Genomic DNA, 18180 nt, shown 5'->3' on the forward strand with positions numbered 1-18180 from the left:
CCATGCTGTGCAAATGGTAGGAGTTCCTTCCTTTTAGAGCTGCATAGTATTCCATTGTGTAGATGTGCCAAAGTTTTTTAATCCATTCATATGCTGATGGGCATTTAGGCTGATTCCAAATCTTAGCTATTGTAAATTGTGCTGTTATGAACATAGGGATGCATATATCCTTTCTGATTGGTGTTTCTGGTTTCTTGGGATATATTCCTAGAAGTGGGATCACTGGGTCAAATGGAAGTTCCATTTTTAGTTTTTTGAGGAAACTCCATACTGTTCTCCACAGTTGCTACACCAGTTTGCATTCCCATCAGCAGTGAACGAGGGTTCCTCTTTCTCCACATCCTCTCCAGCACTTGTCGTTTGTTGATTTGTTGATGACAGCCATTCTGACAGGTGTGAGATGGTACCTCATTGTCGTTTTGATTTGCATCTCTCGGATGATTAGTGACTTTGAGCATGTTCTCATATGTCTCTCAGCCTTATGTATGTCCTCTTTCAAAAAGTGTCTATTTAGGTCCATTGCCCATTCTTTGATTGGGTTGTTTATCTTCCTTTTGTTAAGTTGTATGAGTTCCCTATAAATGTTGGAGATTAAACCTTTATCGGAGATATCATTGGCAAATATGTTCTCCCATGCAGTGGGTTTTCTTGTTGTTTTGTTGATGGTTTCTTTTGCTGTGCAGAAGCTTTTTATTTTGATATAGTCCCATTTGTTTATTTTCCCTTTAGTTTCCATTGCCCTAGGAGCTGTGTCAGTGAAGAAATTCCTTCGGCATATATCTGAGATTTTGCTACCTGTGGATTCCTCTAATAACAGGGATCTTTTTTTTAATTTTTATTTTGAGAATACTTTTTTTAAAGCTGGCGACAGTGAAACAGGAAGAGCTTAGGATAAAAGAAGCAACAGAAGAAAGCTTAGGTGGGCTGCTTTGGCTCTCTAGAAATGTTATAGGAAAGAGATCAGCCAAGGTGGGGCTGCCATCAGCTCACTGGAAAGTCAGAGAAATGGGGGCCTTGGAGATAGGTTCAAGGGGTTAGCCTGGGATGAGCTGCCGCCGCTCATTGCTCCCTTGGTTCCAAGTCTCGTGGGGACCCTTAGGATTTAGGAGATGCACGCCTGAGAGAGAAGAAAGGCATGGGCATGCTCCCAGGAAGGATGGCACACCTGGCTGCTTTCTTTCCAAGAGCTTGGTCAGGTGACAAGGCTAACTAACCCTGCAGCACTACCCAGAAAGGGGGAGTTCATGCTGGGCCACCAGCTACTACCTGGCTTGCTGGAGCTTCCTCCCTGAGCTCTCTGCCTTGGTGGGAGAAGCACAGGTTTGACATGCAACCTGGAGTTCAGATTAAAGGCAGGGGAGAGTCTATCCTATTCTGGGCAAGAGTTTCCCCACTCAGGGCATCCTGGCCACCTTGGCACCAGGACATGCCTGAGCCCCCTTCTCAGAGGCCTCAGCTCTTGTGCAGCATCGTATGATCTGTGGGAGCCCCAGGTGGGGGAGCACCATGTAGGCTGCCTCAGATTAGGGGTGGGGGTGCTGACCTCAGGCCTCTGTGATCCAGCTTTCTACTTTGCCTGACTCTTCAATTCTGGCACACTTCCTCCTCCATCAGTCCCCTTCCTCCCCCTGGGCCCTTGGTGAGCCATATCTATTCATACTTATTGTTGATCCTAATTACACTAAAGTGAAGCAGAACTAGAGCATTAACTCCTAAAAGATTGACTGTCCGGGGTTTGAACACCCCAACAGCACCTTTGCCTTGTCCCAGGATGTGTGAGGTCACGCTTGCTGTCTTGAGGACTCTCCCGTTCATCCTCAGAAAACCTCATCTCCCCAGGGAGAGAGGGAGCCCTCTGGGTTCTTGGGGCACATTGTTTTCTTACAGAGATCTTTTCTGAGCACTTTCTGTGGGTCAGACGGGGTTCCAAGCCCCAGGGTGAAGCGGAGAATGGGACAGACCCCGTGCCTGCTCTCCAGGAGCCCCATCTAGTAGGGCAGACAGTGCCCAAGCTGACACTGCAAAGAGAAGAGTCTTGTGGATTGATTAGTGCAGTGAGGGGTGTGAGCAGGGTTGAGAGAGAAAGCAACTCGAGGAACAAGTAGATTGGATGGGGGAGGGCATCTCTAGGCTGAGACTGAGGGTGCAAGAGGACCAGCTAGCAGAGAGCCTGGGACAGAAAGAATGGGTATGGCCCCTGACCGTTTCCTCCCCCCCCAGGCTCGTGGAGGAGTTCATGCTCTTGGCCAACATGGCAGTGGCCACAAAATCTATCGCGCCTTCCCTGAGAGGGCGCTGCTGCGCCGGCACCCTCCACCCCAAACCAAGATGCTCAATGACCTGGTGGAATTCTGTGACCAGATGGGGCTGCCCATGGACTTCACCTCCTCTGGGGCCCTCAATGTGAGTGCTGGGGGCTGGGAAGTGGGGGGAGGCAGGTAGAGGCCCTGTTTGTGGGGAAGAGGGTGTTAGGGGTGCAGCAGCCTCTGCATCCCACCAGGGTCTGTTCCTCTTCAGCCAGGACTTCCCCTGCAAGGCCCTGGCCCTGGGCTGTGCTTCCCACCAGGACCGGGCAAGGGAAGTCACTTGAGGTTCAGCCATGGCAGGGGTCCTATAGCCAGGCATGGGCTTGGCTTGGCCCAGAGGCCTTCAGTGGGGGCTGGGTCATTGGAAGCCATAGCATGCCTTTTATGGTAAGTGGTGTCAGGTGTTCCCTGCCTCGAGCTAAGCCTCATGGAGCTCAGAACTCCAGTGCCCAGCTCTGATCCCACTGGAGGGAGACTATTTCCACCTGTGCCCAAGGCTAGGGTGGGTGCAGAGGTGCCTTTGGGTCAGACAGCTGGAAACAGTCTGTCCAGGCCAGCCAACTACCAGTGAAAGGACTGATCTCCGAGCTGTTGCCCGTGAGGCAGGCCCAGTGTGGGTCACAGGCTGGGGGCTGCTGGCACCTGTGCCCCACCATGGCCATCTGAGCAGGGTTGGGCCCCTCAGCTAACCCTCCCTCCCTGGAGCCGGCTCTCAGATGCTCTGCGGGTGACAGGGGTCCCAGACCCTCTCCCCAAGCCTGACTGCCTATCACATGGGTTTGCTTCTAGAAAAGTCTGACCGAAATATTTGGAGATGACAAGTACTCACTGGCTCGGAAGGAGGTGCTCACCAGCATGTGCTCCCGGCCCATGCAGGTAAGGAGCGGCCTGTCCCCCATCCTCCCCTTCTCCCAGGAGCATCCATGACTTCTGCACATGCAGGGGACTGGGTGGAAGGGTGGCGAAGATGTCCCTAGGCAACACCTGGGACAGGTGAGCCCAGAGCTGAGCCTGATCTGCTGCCTCCGGCTCGGTCTTATCTGCTTCACCTGCTCAAGGACAGGTTGACTGGACCTGCTCGAGGGCCCAGTTTGAGCCCTGCTGACCCTTTGTGTGGCCTCTGGGGCTCTGTTCCCTGGCACAGGACAGGGAGTCACCACAGGGGCTGCACCAAGCCTTCAGTGCCAATCCCCAGAGACCAGACCAGGTTGGGGAAGGGAATGGGGGTGGTCAGCCCTCATGGCCAGATGGGGACCCTGGAGGGGAGAAAGTGTTTCCCAAAGCAGCCTGTACAGGGGAGTGGTCAGCCCCCAGTGCAGCTTGTGGACTCCAGGGAGACAAGTCTCCTCTCACCAGCCCGGAGAAGAGGGGTCAGACCGGGGCCTGTGTCTGCAGGCAGGATGATGGGCTGGCAGCCTCTCAGTCCTCTGAGGCTGAGCTTCAAACCCTGGAAGCCCGAGCATCTTGGGAAGGAGCCAGCCCAGTGGACTGTCAGGTCATCAGGAGCTGTGGATGCTGATGGGGCTAGCTCTGGGCTGCAGCCCTTCTGGGGGGCAGTGACAAACCATTTTTCAGGGTCTCAGTTGCTCAGCACTATTCGTTCTTTTCACAAGAATCAGATTGCCCCATCTGGCCACAGGTGATTTACTTTCTGGCATCTTATAGGGCTGCCAGGGACGGAGCTGTCAGGGCCTGTTTAGATCTAGCTGCCCTTACCCTGCCCCACACCAAGCACCTTAAAGCCCACATGGGGCGGCGGGGGGGGGGGGGGGGGGGGGGGGAGAACATTTACCTATGTCCATTGGACTCAACATTACTCTGCCCTTCTCTGCCCTCTAATTGCCCATAGGTCACAAGAACTGCCCCCTGGCTGTATGCAGGGCCAGTGAGGCCCCCTTTCCCTGACCCTAGAAGGCATCCACATCCAAAGTCAAACCAGCCCTGGAGCTGCATGGAAAGGAGCTCTTTCCTGAGCCACCCAGAGTCTGAAAAAGACTGGACTTCCCCTGGCCTTTCCTCAGAGGCCTGCCTCTGCCTTGGGATCTGATGGCAGGGAGTGACCAGGCAGTCTAGAGTCCCTTTCTCCCAACCTAAAAACTGGCGGGACGGGGGACCGGGGAGGGGAGCAGCAGTGAGCATGAAAGTCCTGAGCGAACTGCTGAAACAGGACACGAGGGCTGTTCCAGGGAGGGCTGGTCACTGTGGGAAAGCTACGGTCCCCACCCATCCCACCCTGCCAAGAGACACCTTTGCCAGCCAGGAAGGGAGCCACGGCCTTCTGTCCTCTTCACCCCAGCTCATCTGGGGAACTGGGCCACCTCTGAGAACAAACTGGCTCAGAGTGGAGGCAGCTCCCACCTCCTCCTGTGACTTGCCCCAGACGTAACCCAGGACGCAGCAGGAGCTGGAAAAGAAGCCGAATTGGGGAGCTGAGCAGGTCACCACCAGCTGCGCCCTGGGTTCCAGGGCCTTGTACACAGGAACCGGGGCCGGCTGACCATTTGGCTAAGTAAGCGCACGGAAGGGTGTGCGGATGAGAGAGCGTGGCAAGCAGCCCGTGAGCGAGCAAGTGAACACACAGGGTGTGACTTTGGCTCCGATGAGGAACCCGCTCATTGGTTCCCAGGCAGCAACACGTCCTTGTTTCCCAGCCCTGAGAGCTCAGGGACGCGGGGCCAGCAGCTTCAGGCCTGTGGCCAGGGCTCCCAGGACCGCAGGACTGTTCCAGCCTGAGACTATTTGCAGGGCCCCAGAGCAATGCCTGTCCCTTCCTGTACCCCAGTCATAATCCCTGCCCTGCCCAAGGGCCTTTTGAACTCAGACCTGGGTCTTGGCCCCGGGCCAGATTATCAGGGACGAGAAGGGCTGAGGCTTTGCTCCCTTGGCTGGCACACGGTGGAGCGTTGGGGGCAAAGGGTATGGCGCCCCTGACCCAGCCCTGCCCAGCTTGGGCCAGGCTCTCAGACGGCCCCCTCCCACCTCCCCACCCCCCACCCCCCCACCCCACCCCCCACCCCCAGATGGCGCTGACTTTCTGCTCGGGGATGCTGCGGACCAGGAAAATATCGGGAGCTAAGCCCTCAACGGGGCCATTCTACTCACACTTTACCTCGGCCATCCGCCGCTTTGCAGATGTCATGGTGCACCGTCTCCTGGCCGCTACACTCGGTAAGAGGCGCAGTTCAGAATGCAGACTTGTGCCCAGCTAGCGGCTGCCCACCCCCTAAAGTGGGTGCCCAGAGGCCACACTGCTATGACTATGGAAGCTCCAACAGCAGGGACTCTGAACCTGAAACTCTCCCTCTGTGAGTCCCTATAGGGGAAGCCACATTAGGGCTCATTAGAAACCCAAACAAAGGCCGCCCATCATTCTCAGTCTCTGGAGCTGGGCAGCAGGAGGCCTTCACTCTGCATGGGCCTCCCAGGCCCCATCTTGCCTGGTCCCAGAGTACCACACTACCCATCACCCAGCCATGCCGTGCACACAGAGTACCGCACCCGCCTCCCCGATAGCAGGCCCCCAACCACCCTCTCTCCAGGCTACAGGGAGCTGCCAGATGTGGAGCCCAGTGTCCTGCAGAAGCAGGCCGACCACTGCAATGACCGCCGCATGGCATCGAAGCGCGTGCATGAGCTCAGCACCAGCCTCTTTTTTGCCATCCTGGTCAAGGTGAGGCCACCCTCCTGACACCCCCTCCCCTTCCGTCTGCCCCACCTCCCCTCCTGGCAGCTGCTCACAAGGGCCCTGGAGGAGCCCAGGGGCCTTCAGCAGCCAGGGTGGGCCCTGGGGGGATGCCACGTCCCATGGCCAAGCCTTGGCTGGAGCCCTGCCCTGCCCTGCAGGAGAGTGGCCCCTTAGAGTCGGAAGCCATGGTGCTGGGTGTCCTGAACCAAGCCTTCGACGTGCTGGTACTACGCTACGGGGTGCACAAGCGCATCTACTGCAATGTGAGTATATGGGGGCATCCAGGCCACAGTTAGGGACCTTCTGGGGAGGCAGAGGCCAACTACAGGGTGCAGACGCCCATCGACTGTGAATTGAGTGTGGGGGCTGTGCAGTTCCCCCCTCAGACACCGAGCCGCATCCACTAAGCACACTTTGTTTTCCCCTGCCTGTCCCATTCCCTTCGCTGGGGTCTCCTTCATATTTTCCTAGCATCTGGGGGGTCGTGGACCAGGGACAGCCCTTAGTGGACACATAAGCATGGAGGATGGGAGCACAGGCGAGGACCCTGCTGTCCCTGTCCTCACTGGGGATCCAAGCTGTGGTGGTGACTCTGCACCGCACCCTCGCTCAGATGTGGGCTATGCTGGCACACGGAGGTAGAGGGTATGGAGCCCCTGACCTTGGTCCCCCTCCAAGACCCAGCACCAAGCCCACTCATGGGCCTTGCCAAATACCCAACTGAGCCTGTCTGGGATGGGGATCCAGGCCAGGGGTCAGGCTTCTTCTTCAAGGTCCCAGAAAACAGGTCCCTCCATAACCAGTACAGGATGGCAGGGTATACAGCCTTTGCGAGATTTCTTATAGGAACATGGGAGAAGAAAAGACCAGAACGAATATCCATTGCCACTCTGAAAGTGACACCCTAAACAAAAGGAAGAGACCAGCCTTTGCTCCGGTGGCTATTTATTCCAGGCTTTTGGTGCCTGTCTAAGGCCACCTGACGGAGCTGTTTCAGCCTACCTTGTGGTTAACATCCAAAACACTTTGGGGTGTGCAGAGCCCAGCACATAGTGTAGAATAAACATGATATTAACATGGAGTAAAACAGAAGAGACAGAACAGAGGCCAGCTGGAACCAATCAGCGTTCTCGTCCTTAAGTCCTGACGTTGAGCAGGACAGAAGTTCAGATCTAGATCATCTCTGCAGACAACCCAGCCTTCAGTCTGTGCTAACACCCAGTGCCAGCAGGGGGCAGCAGCCCTCCAGCCTCCGGTGCTCGGTCCACCTCGGGCCCAGGTCCTGATGTGCCTGGACAAACCCACCACTTTCCCTGAATAACACACAGAGCCTAGGTACTGGCCTTGTCCTGCCCACCCTGAAGCTGGCCAGAGTGAGGATGAGGGTGGTACCCCCAGAAAGTCAAGCAGCCAGCTGCTGGGTGGGCGTCAGGGCAGGGAGCTCCCTTGAGGTCAGTCAGGGCTTTGCAGGGTCAATGGTTAGGAGGCTGCATCCAGGCCCAGGTCCTGAGACCCAGCTGTGTGCACCCCCAGGCCCTGCCCCTGCGGTCCCACCACTTCCGGAGGGTCGGCAAGAAGCCGGTGCTGACACTTGTCTGGGATCCTGAGGACACGGAGCCGGAGCCAGTGCAGCAGGTCAGAACCCCAGGCTGGCGCCAGCGCCGCTTTCCCAGAGCACCACTGTGGCCCCGGACCCCGCCCCCTCCCCCGCACCCAGGCTCCAGGTGGTGGGCACCAGTTCACCCACATCCCCTCCTAGCTTTCTGGTACCACCTTCCTCCCTTGGGGACACCCACTGTGAGGAGAGGCAGAGATAGGGGGAGGTTCCGCCTGTCTCTTTAGAACAGGGCCTTTAACTTTTGAGAATCTGATGAAAGCTATGGACCTCCTGCCCAAGAAATTCTGTATAACAAACAGTCTTTACCTAAACATGCTCCCGAGGCCAGCCCAGACCCCAGCGTTTCCCTACCCTAGTGCTCACTGTGTGCCAGGGCCCCAGGGCCTCAGTATTTGAGTGGGCTCGGCTCTCAGACTGGCAACAGAGGCCTAAAGAGGCAGAACAAGTGGTCCCAGGCACCCCGCTGACAGATGGTGGCAGAGCTAGACTTGGTCCATGGGTCCCTGACCCCCCTGTCCCGTGGGCAGCCCCTCGAGACCCACCTGAGTCACCGCCGGGCTCTGCTGTGCTGCAGGTCATCACCATCTTCAGCCTGGTGGAGGTGGTGCTGCGGGCAGAGGCTGCCGCCCTCAAGTACAGCGCCATCCTGAAGCGGCCGGGCACCGAGGACCTCTTGGGCCTGCAGGACAAGGAGGAGTGTGACAGTGACCATGACCATGAGCAGGAGGACTGAAGCCACACCCTGGCACCACCCCACCGGCCTACCCCACCCACTGGCTTTTAGGAATAGGACCTTTTGACACCAAAGGGGATTTTTAATTTGGTTTTTAACATCTCAGGGTTTTGTTTTTATTTTTTCATTCTATTTTACTTTTGCAGCTCAGTTTTTAAATGAACTGGAGGGGAGAGGGTGGGGCTGGATGGGCCAGTGCTTATCAGAGCCGAGTGGTACCGTCCTCCTGGGAGGCCATCCCCCCTTCTGCCAGGCCACCCACTGCCTTCCCCTGCCCAGGAAACGGGGTTTTCAGCAAATCAGTGTCATGGAATAAAATCAGGTGTGAAGTGCAGCCTGGTGTATGGGGCATGGCTGGGAGGCCGGGACGGCAGGGTGCCCCTTGGGCCCAGGACCAGGGATCTGGCTCAGGCTCCACCCGTCACAGCTAAGCTGGGTCACCACCCTCTGGAACCTTCCTGTCAGTTCCAGGATGATTCACAGAGCTGGCCACTTGGCAGATTGATGCCAGCGCCTCGTTCTGGCTGATTAGAAATGTCATTAGTATGCAAGGCGTAAGCTCACCCATCCCTGCTGCGGATGGCTGTGTCCATCCCTGCCCCCACCACTTCCTCTCTGCCTGCCAGACCCCAGATGGGGCATCGGTTCTGTAACACCCCCTCCCCCTCTTCCCAGGCTAGAGCTCTGGCCCTGTTTCTACCCCTTGGTTCAAGCCGGTACCTCAGCACCTTCAGTCCCGATCTTGCACCCTGGCAGCATTGAGGGAGCCTGGGAACAAAGTGAGGGCTGGGCCTGTGGGACATGAGAGGAGGGGCCCTCAAACTGGCCTTCCCAACCAGGGAGCGGAAATGGCTCCTGGTGGCCCAGCCTGGCCTAGTCACCTGGCATCCACAGATGCCACCACCGTCTTCAGGGACGCGGGGACAGAGATGGCAGGCCCCTGGGCAGCACTCTGTCCCCGGCAGCCTGGCCACAGCCCCTGCTCCTTCCCCACCAAACTGGGGAACCACAGGTTGGCTTCCCCAGGAGCTGCCAAAAACTAAAGTGAGGACCATGGTGACCAAGGGCCCGGCCTCACCGTGCCGTTTCCTTGGGGGTAGTATTAACAAGCTCGTTTGGTCTAGTTATAGTGAATTTTCTTCAAAGAAAACTCAATGCAGTACCTTTAGGAGGGCCTCGCAGGGACTGGGCATGGCTGCTTTAGTCTATCACCAGCGGGCTGTGGTGCATTGTCCACCCAGCACTGGGCTGGGTGCTAGAGGGGACAAAGGACACGTGTCTGTCCCTGCCCCCTGTTCCTTTCTCTCTTCTAACACCTCAGTCAGCCTTCAGTCTGTCCCTCCTGCCATTCAAAGCTGTCCCAAGGGCCACCATCCCCTTTCTGCTCCTGTCCCCAGAGGCTTCTAGGACCAAGTATGTGGAAGAGAAGAGGTGGGCGTCTGGTGGTTTGGTATTTGGATGAGGAGGTTTCTGGGTGCTTCCCTGGCCTGGGTGGCCTAACAGTGAGAGCCCAGGGTGAGGCCCTGTCCCCAGCCCCTCAACTGCCCCACCCTCTGAGGAGGAGCAGCCCTCCTTTCTGCTCTTGTCCCCCAGGGCCTCCCACCGAGGATAGTGCCTCTCCGGGAAACAGTGGGTCAGAGCTGGGGCTCCCTCGAGGGCAGCATGGGCCCAGGCCAGACATCCCTCCATACACCCCAGCCCTTCCAGGCCCATGAGGTTGGTCAGCAAGGAAGATCTTTGCTGCCTAGACTTGCTTGGGAGGCAGAGGCTGGCCTGGCCTTGATGTCCCTAGAGCCACAAGGGACATAGCAGCCCCATCCACCATCACCCCATTTGGTATGAGTGGAAACCGCCCCAGAAAGGATTCTGGTCTCTGGCCAACGTGACATAGCAAGACTGCCCAGCCAGGACCAAGGTTCAGGCACCTGCCCTCCACCACACCCACTGCCTGGGCCCACCGTCTGCACCCACACATGCAGGGCATGTGTGGGACCATGTCCATGGGTCCAAAAAGGAAGACATGCCCCATGCTCGAGGGACTGTTGACAAAGGGGGTGATGAGACACAAAACCTCATCAAAAAGGAAGACTCACAAAATAAAATACAAATAAAAAAAAAGATAACAAGGAAGACTCGTTTGCTTCTTAAGCTGTCCCAGAGCACCTGCGTGCCCATGCAGGCCGAAGCCCAGGGCACAGAGCAAGGCTCTTTTCCGAGTTGCCGTGGGCGAGGGAGGCAGATGCGAAAAATCACCACATAGTGAGGTTCTAGCAAGTTCCGAGTCTGGGTGGCGTATTCCCAACCATAATGGAATGGCACCCAGAAAAAGATGGTAAAGGAACTGAGGCTTGAAGGTACTTGATAGGAGCCGTGAAGGTCTGAGGTCACTAGGACCAGAGTGCCCAGGGGCGTGCAAGGCGATGCTGGGGAGGCAGGAGCAGGTGGGTCACCTCAACCTCTGCCACCAGCGTTTGCACTCTCCTCGGGGCAGTGCAGAGCCCTGGAAGGTTTCCATCAGGGTGTGACCTCTGTTCCTTCCCTCATTTATGCAACGACAGTGAGTGTCCACGAGGTGGCAGTGTTCTCAGAGCTGACGGTCAGGAGGGGGGTGTCCCGTTTCTAGAGTGGCAGGTGGCAGTGATGGCACGAGAGGTAAAGCAGGGAAGGGAGGCCCCGTGTGGACAGAGGCCTTGAATCAGCCTGGTGGCTATTTGCAGGCACAGACCCTGGGGCAGGAGCGTGGTGGTCAGTGGAGGGGCGCGAGGGCAGAGCACTGGGCTGGCATGAGCTGGAAGAGCCTGGGAGCTGAGGCAGACTCACCCAGCCTTTTCAGATGTCCGGAGGATTTTCCTAGGATTTGAGCAAAGGAGGGGCACAGCCAGCGCCTCCCCGCTCTCCAAGCTGCGCGCTGAGAATAGAACCTGGGGTTCTGTATGGAGGCTGCGGCCAAGATCCCTGCAGGGATGGAGGGGAGGAGGAGTTGGGTTGAGAAGCTGGGGGCAACAGTGACAGGATTTATGAAGGAATAGATGTGGAAATGACAGCAGAGGTCTAAAGTGCAGGGGGGCACCTGTGCTCTGGCCGGGGAGTGGGTGCAAAAAGGACGGGCAGAGAAGCGGTAGGATAGAGTGAAGGGCAGAGGCTGGACTCCTGGGGACAGGGAGCCTCATGTGCTGTTGCTGGGAGTTCACAGAGATGGCGGAGAGGGGTTAGGAGAGTGCTGACAGCCCAGCAAGTGAGCAAGCAGGTCCTCATGATCAAGCCGAGATAAGGACACACCTACGTGTCTATCTGCAGATAAATGGGTAAAAAAGATGTAGTACATACACTGAGTGGCCAGATTATTATGACCACCTGACGTTTGTAGGCAAATTAGCTATAATTTCCCGCTGAAGTTGCTAGAGGGCCAGATCATTATAAACGTCTGAATAGCACAACATACCTAAGTATCATTGCTGATCAAGTTCATCCTATCATATTGATGGCGTATCCCAATGGAGATGGCTTCTTCCAACAAGACAATGCGCCATGCCACGGTGCTTGTATTGTGCAGGAGTGGTTTCAAGAACATGAGGGAGACTTTGCCTTGCTTAGGTGGCCCCCACAATCACCAGATCTCAATCCAATTGAGCATTTGTGGGACGGAGTTAAAAGAGCCATCAGGAAGCTGGTTCCACAACCATCAAATCTCACAGAACTGGACAGTGCTATTCATCAGGCCTGGTATCAGATTCCTCGCATCACCTTTCAACATCTCGTGGAGTCAATGCCAAGAAGAATCGCCGCAGTATTGAAGGCAAAAGGTGGCCCAACGAAGTACTGATGGGGTGGTCATAATAATTTGGCTGGTCATAATAATCTGGCCACTCAGTGTATATAAAATGGAATATTATTCAGGCTTGCAAAAGGATATCTGCCCTGGCCAGTGTGGCTCAGTTGGTTGGGCATTGTGCCCAATTGGTCATCTGTTGGATTCCCAGTCAGGGCACGTGCCCAGGTTGCAGGCTCAATCCCCAGTAGGGGGCATGCAGGAGGCAGCCAATGGATGTTTCTCTCTCACTTCCATGTTTCCCTCTCCTTTCCTCATTCTTTGAAATAAAAACATACTTTAAAAATAAATAAATATAAAAGACATCCTGCCATTTATGACAGCATGGATGAACTGGAGGATATTATACTAAGTGATGTAAGCCAAGCACAGAAAGACAAATACTGTGTGTTCTCATATGTGGAGTCTAATCTAAAATATAAGCAGAGAATAGAATGGTGGTTCCCAGGGCAGGGAGGAAAAGAATTAGGAGATGCAGGTCAAAGGGTAGAAGGTTTCGGTTAGAAAATGAATGAATTCTGGAGACCTAATGTACAGCATGGGGTATAGGTAACAATGCTATGTTGTACACTTGAAATTTGCTAAGAGGGTAGATCTTTTTTTAAAATAATTTTTAAAAAATTTTTATAGATTGACTTTTAGAGAGCGGGAGAGAGAGAAATCGATTTGTTCCACTTACTGGTATTTATGCATTCATTGGTTGATTCTTTTTTAGTGTGCTTTTAGAGCGAGAGAGGAAGGGAGAGGGAGAAATAGAAACATCAATGAGAGATGTTTCTCCTGCCTCCTATACACCTCCTCCTGGGGATTGAGCCCACAACCCGGGTATGTGCCCTGACAGAAATCCACTTGGTGACCTCTTGGTAGATGGGGTGACACTCAATCCATTGAATGACACCGGCTGGGCCATTGGTTGATTCTCGTATGTGCCTTGACTAGGGATCAAACCTGCAACCTTGGCATATTAGGAAGATGCTTTAACCAACTGAGCTACCCAGCCATGGCAAAGAGAGTGGATCATCAATGTTCTTACCACAAAGAGAAAATGGTGACTATGAGGTAAGTGATGGAATGTTGATTAGCTTGATTATGGTGATCATTTCACAGTGTTTACATGTATCAAAACATCAAGTTGTACACCTTAAATATATATAATTCCTATTTGTCAATTATAACTCAGTGGAGCTGCTAAATTCATTAATTTAATTAGAAATGGAATCTATGCCCCCTCCCTTGAATCTGGACAGGCCCTGTAGCTGCTAACAGGCAGAAATGTGCAAAGTGACAATGGGCCAGTTTCTAAGCCATAAGAAACCGGCTGCCCTAGCTGGTTTGGCTCAGTGGATAGAGCGTTGGCCTGTGGACTGAAGGGTCCTAGGTTTGATTCCGGTCAAGGGCACATGCCTGGGTTGCGGGCTCGATCCCCAGTAGGGGTTGTGCAAGAGGCAGCTAATCAATGATTCTCATCATTGATGTTTCTATTTCTCCCTCTCCCTTTCTCTCTGAAATCAATAAGATGAAAGAAAGAAAGAAAGAGAGAGAGAGAGAGAGAGAGAGAGAGAGAGAGAGAGAGAGGAAGAAAAAGAAAGAAAGAAAGAAAAAGAAAGAAAGAAAGAAAGAAAGACAGAAAGAAAGAAAGAAAGAAAGAGAAAGAAAGAAAGAAAGAAAGAAAGAAAGAAGAAAGAAGTTAGAAAGACAGAATAAAGAAGAAGAAGAAAGAAAGATAGAAATAAGAAAGAAGGAAGGCAGGAGAAGAAGGAAGGAGAAGAAGAAGAATGATAGTAAGAAGAAGAAGAAGAAGAAGAAGAAGAAGAAGAAGGAGAAAGGAGGAGGAAGGAAGGAAAGAAAAGAAAAGAAAAGAAAAAAGAAAAGAAAAAAGAGAAGAGAAAAGAAGAGAAGAGAAGAGAAGAGAAGAGAAGAGAAGATAAGAGAAGATAAGAGAAGAGAAGAGAAGAGAAGAGAAGAGAAGAGAAGAGAAAGAAAAACTGGTAGCTTCTTCCCATCTCCCAGAACCCAGCTGCCATGTTGTTTGGAAGCTAAAGCAGCCTGTGGAGAAGCCAGCCCACAGGGAGAGGAGCTGGTTATCATCCATGTGACAGCCGCCTCGGGGCGTGGATCCCCAGCTCCTATCCAGCCCCCCAGCTGAGCCTTGCAGATACACCAAGGTTGTGGGTTTGATCCTGGGTCAGGGCACATACAAGAAACAACCAATGAATGTATAAATAAGTGGAACAACACATCTCTCTTTCACTCTCCTTTCCTCTCTCTCTAAAATAAATAAATAAAAATGTTAACGGCATTAAAATAAAGTAATTAAAATAAATAATAAACAAGTAATTGCTTCTCGGTCTTTTGGCTAAGATTAAGTGTAGTACCTGTTCTTATCAGTTTAATATCTGATACGTCCTCTATCTGAGGACAATATATTAAATGAGAAAAAAAATGAACAAGTTTGTGACTTGGAACCTGGTAAATATCGAATTAAAAAGCCAAGAGAGGGAAAGATGACTGCCTCTGAGATGGGAAAATGCAGGTAGAGGGGGCTGCTGTTTTTGTTTTGTAACAAACATGGATGATCTAGTTTATACTTTACACACATGTATAACTCGGATAAAAAAAAAAACAAAAATTTTTTTCCTTAGCAAGAATGGATCTACAATGGGTTTGAAAGGCTTCCTGTACATTCAGCAACGGGTACATCAAACTCCATTATTCCAGTAAATAAGATAAAGTTTTTGCTGACAAGCGGCCTGATAGTCCCACTCAGTTAAAATGCTGCCTAAGATTTTTAGCTTGAACACTCAGGTGGTAGTCTTGGCCCTGAGGAGTCCTGGTTGCCTGGGTGTAGCCCCAGGGACTGTGTCTATTGTGTCTGAGCCAAGACCAGGGAGTGCAGGGTGCGGGGCTAGCTCCTGGGCAGCTGCCAGCCTGGAGGCAGCAGCCGGGAAGGGCAGGACTGCAGACGAGGCTCCTGGCCCCGCTGGGGCAGCTCCACCAAGGGCTGTGCCACAGGCCCTGCCAGGCAAGCACCACTGAGGCCACCTCCCAGGACCAGGTCCCAGATTTCAGGGGGACTGGAGGTGGAGGGCGCTGAAGCAAACTGAAGATTGGAGCGCTGGCAAGTGGGAGGAGGAGGGCTGATGCCTTTGATGACCACAAACGAGAGTCTGGAGATGGGAGAGGGTGTATTTGACACTTGGAATGAAGAGTTTAAATTTGCACATAACTGAGTTAGGTTATGAATTTAAAACCTTTTGCAATATAATTTCTCTGAGCCTTCTCTGTATGGGTTTTATGATGGGGATATATATATATATATATATATGACATAGAGATGGGGGAGGGGAAAACTTTACCCTAAGGTTCTTCCAGCTGGTCTAATCATCAAATAGACATGAGACAGATTAGCAAGAGAATCCAACCGAACTTCATACATACATATGTATGGGAACCCCACATCCGTGAGAGTCAGAGGCCTCACACGCACCAGAGGTTCAGACAGACGGGGAACTTGACATTCTGACCGAGGGATGAGATAAGGCAGCTCGGGGGCTTCCCTGGGTCGCTGCAGGATTAGAAGAGCAGATCTTAGTAAATAGAAGTGTGCCCTGCCTTATAGGTGGGTCAAAAAGAGATTATAGCTGATCATCTCTATAATTCAAGTTCTTCTAGGCAAAGGGAGGGGCAGAAGTTTCTCTTGAGCCTGAAGCTAAAATTGCCCTTAAGCCTGAAGGTAAAATTGCCCTCAGAACAGTCTGCCTGCCACGGAAGCACAGCTTGGTGTGACTAGCTCAGGGGTTCTGTCACAGCGATGTCATTTTGGGACTGTGGTTTTCTCTTTAACTTCTAGGTTCTGGCTGGTCTAATAGTCAAATTCACATGAGACAGGTTAGCAGCAGAAAACAAATTAACATTTAATAACATGTATTCCTCTTATAGACGTGGGAGAGACCCAGAGCAACTGAGGAACTCACTCAAATAGTGGAAGCCACACCTTACATACCATCTTCAGCTAAAGACAAAAAAAAGATGTTGGGTGTGGGGAGTGAGGCGTGGGAGGGGACCAGGAGAAGCACAGCGAACGGGAGTCCGGCTGTTATGCAGGTTTAGGTGTCTGCTTCCTCCACTGATAACAGTTTCTAGGAATTTAGATGCTAGCTCTTCCAGTGAGGAAAATAGCCTTACAAATACAGGTTGCCCACCCTGGCTGGGTAGCTCAGATGGTTAGAGCTTCACCCCAATACACCAAAGTTGTGGGTTCCATCTCTAGTCAAGGCACATACAAGAAGCAATCAATGAATACATGACTGAATGGAATAACAAATCCCTATCTCTTTCTCTCTCTCTCTCTCTCTCTCTCTCTCTCTCACCAATCGACAACATTTTTCAAAAGTTACCCGGCCTAAGGAAATCACTATCCCCAAAGAGGCATATATTGGGATGGCAAACTCTGCTTCCCTTCAACAGGAATTGGATGCAGGGAATAGAGAGAGTGATGGAGGCTGGCAGATAACCCTTGGAGGTGAGATTGTCTCAGTAGAGCGAGGAGGACCCAGGAAGGCTCTGCAGGTGGGGAGGAGGACTCAATGGCAAAGGGGACTACTGTGGTCCCCTAGGGTGGGCAGAGCTGGGAAGAAGGGTCGTTTTTAAATATATATATCATTATGCCCAGCCAGTGTGGCTCAGTGGTTGAGCGTTGACCTATGAACCAGGAAGTCAATGTTCAATTCCCGGTCAGGGCACATGCCCAGGCTGCAGACTCAATCCCCAGTAGGGGGCGTGCAGGAGGCAGCCAATCAATGATTCTCTCTCATCATGGATGTTTCTATCTCTCTCCCTCCCCTTTCCTCTCTGAAATCAATAAAAATACATTTTTTTAAAAAGAGAGAAAAAGAAGATTATGTGCTCTCTTGAGGGTTAATACCCCTTCGAGGGATATTACTTCTGGTATTTCAAAGGTGTGTTAACCTAGATCAGTGATGGCGAACCTATGACACGCATGTCAGAGGTGACACGCGAACTCATTTTTTTGGTTGATTTTTCTTTGTTAAATGGCCTTTAAATATATAACATAAATATCAAAAATATAAATCTTTGTTTTACTATGGTTGCAAATATCAAAAAATTTCTATATGTGACATGGCACCAGAGTTAAGTTAGGGTTTTTCAAAATGCTGACACGCGGAGCTCAAAAGGTTCGCCATCACTGACCTAGATGCACAAGAGCAAAGGACAGGGCTGGCTTCAAACCTTCCACTGAAGAAGTGATAGGCCTGGGATGTGACTACCCAGCATGACCTGCCCAGTTAGGAGTTTGTGGTCAGATCTCCCTGTGAGGTTACTTTCCATAGAACCCCATTTTCATCCACAGTATGGACACCACCTTTTGTTTATTCATTCATCTGTTGACGGACATGTGAATTGTTTGTACCTGTTGGAGAAGGGATAATTCTCCCCCTTCTCCTCTTTAGTTCTTAATTCTGAACTAGTAATAAAATAATAAAATTGATACAAGACTAGATTAATAGGATGTTAACAAAAATTCCAAGATGAATTAAAAGAGCGTTTTATTCAGATATGATTTGCAAATCAGGGACATAGCCCTTGGTGTGAACCAGAGACATGTTCCAATGTGGAGGGGATAAAGGATGGTTTCCAAAGGCAAAGTGCAGGGGCTGCTGATCAAAGAGGCGAGTGGCTGCGGGGAAGACCACAAACTTCCATCACTGGTTCTCTGAGAGGTGGGGGCAACTGCAAAATTCAAGGATCTGCTGACTCAGGGATCCCAAAGTAGGGCTGTGATGCAAGAACAATGGGTAACATGATGAGGCATTTGTCAGGTCCTAGTTCTGGTTCAGGCCGTAGAGCACAAGTTCTGGGTTATCTATATAATAAAAGCCTAAGTGACCGTTACAGCAGAATGACCAGAACAACCGGTCACTATGATGTGCACTGACTACCAGGGGGCAGACACTCAACGCAGGAGCTGCCCCCTGGTGGTCAGTGCAC

General features: G+C 52.3%; 1 protein-coding gene and 1 pseudogene across 1 annotated transcript in view; both read left to right on the forward strand.

Annotated features, from left to right (window-relative positions):
• DIS3L2 (DIS3 like 3'-5' exoribonuclease 2) overlaps positions 1 to 8676 on the forward strand; it is a 304622-nt gene extending 295946 nt beyond the window's left edge. The window contains 8 exon segments of the mRNA XM_014463733.2: positions 2221 to 2261; positions 2264 to 2403; positions 3096 to 3182; positions 5327 to 5474; positions 5846 to 5976; positions 6150 to 6254; positions 7525 to 7626; positions 8184 to 8676. Coding sequence (XP_014319219.1) covers positions 2221 to 2261; positions 2264 to 2403; positions 3096 to 3182; positions 5327 to 5474; positions 5846 to 5976; positions 6150 to 6254; positions 7525 to 7626; positions 8184 to 8342 — 913 coding nt within the window. The 3' untranslated portion in view covers positions 8343 to 8676.
• Positions 8677 to 14507: 5831 nt separating this feature from the next.
• On the forward strand, positions 14508 to 14615 carry LOC111828152 (annotated as a pseudogene).
• The last annotated feature ends 3565 nt before the right edge of the window (positions 14616 to 18180 follow it).

The sequence above is a fragment of the Myotis lucifugus genome, unplaced genomic scaffold (assembly GCF_000147115.1).
Source record: "Myotis lucifugus unplaced genomic scaffold, Myoluc2.0 scaffold_3, whole genome shotgun sequence".
NCBI lineage: Eukaryota > Metazoa > Chordata > Mammalia > Chiroptera > Vespertilionidae > Myotis > Myotis lucifugus.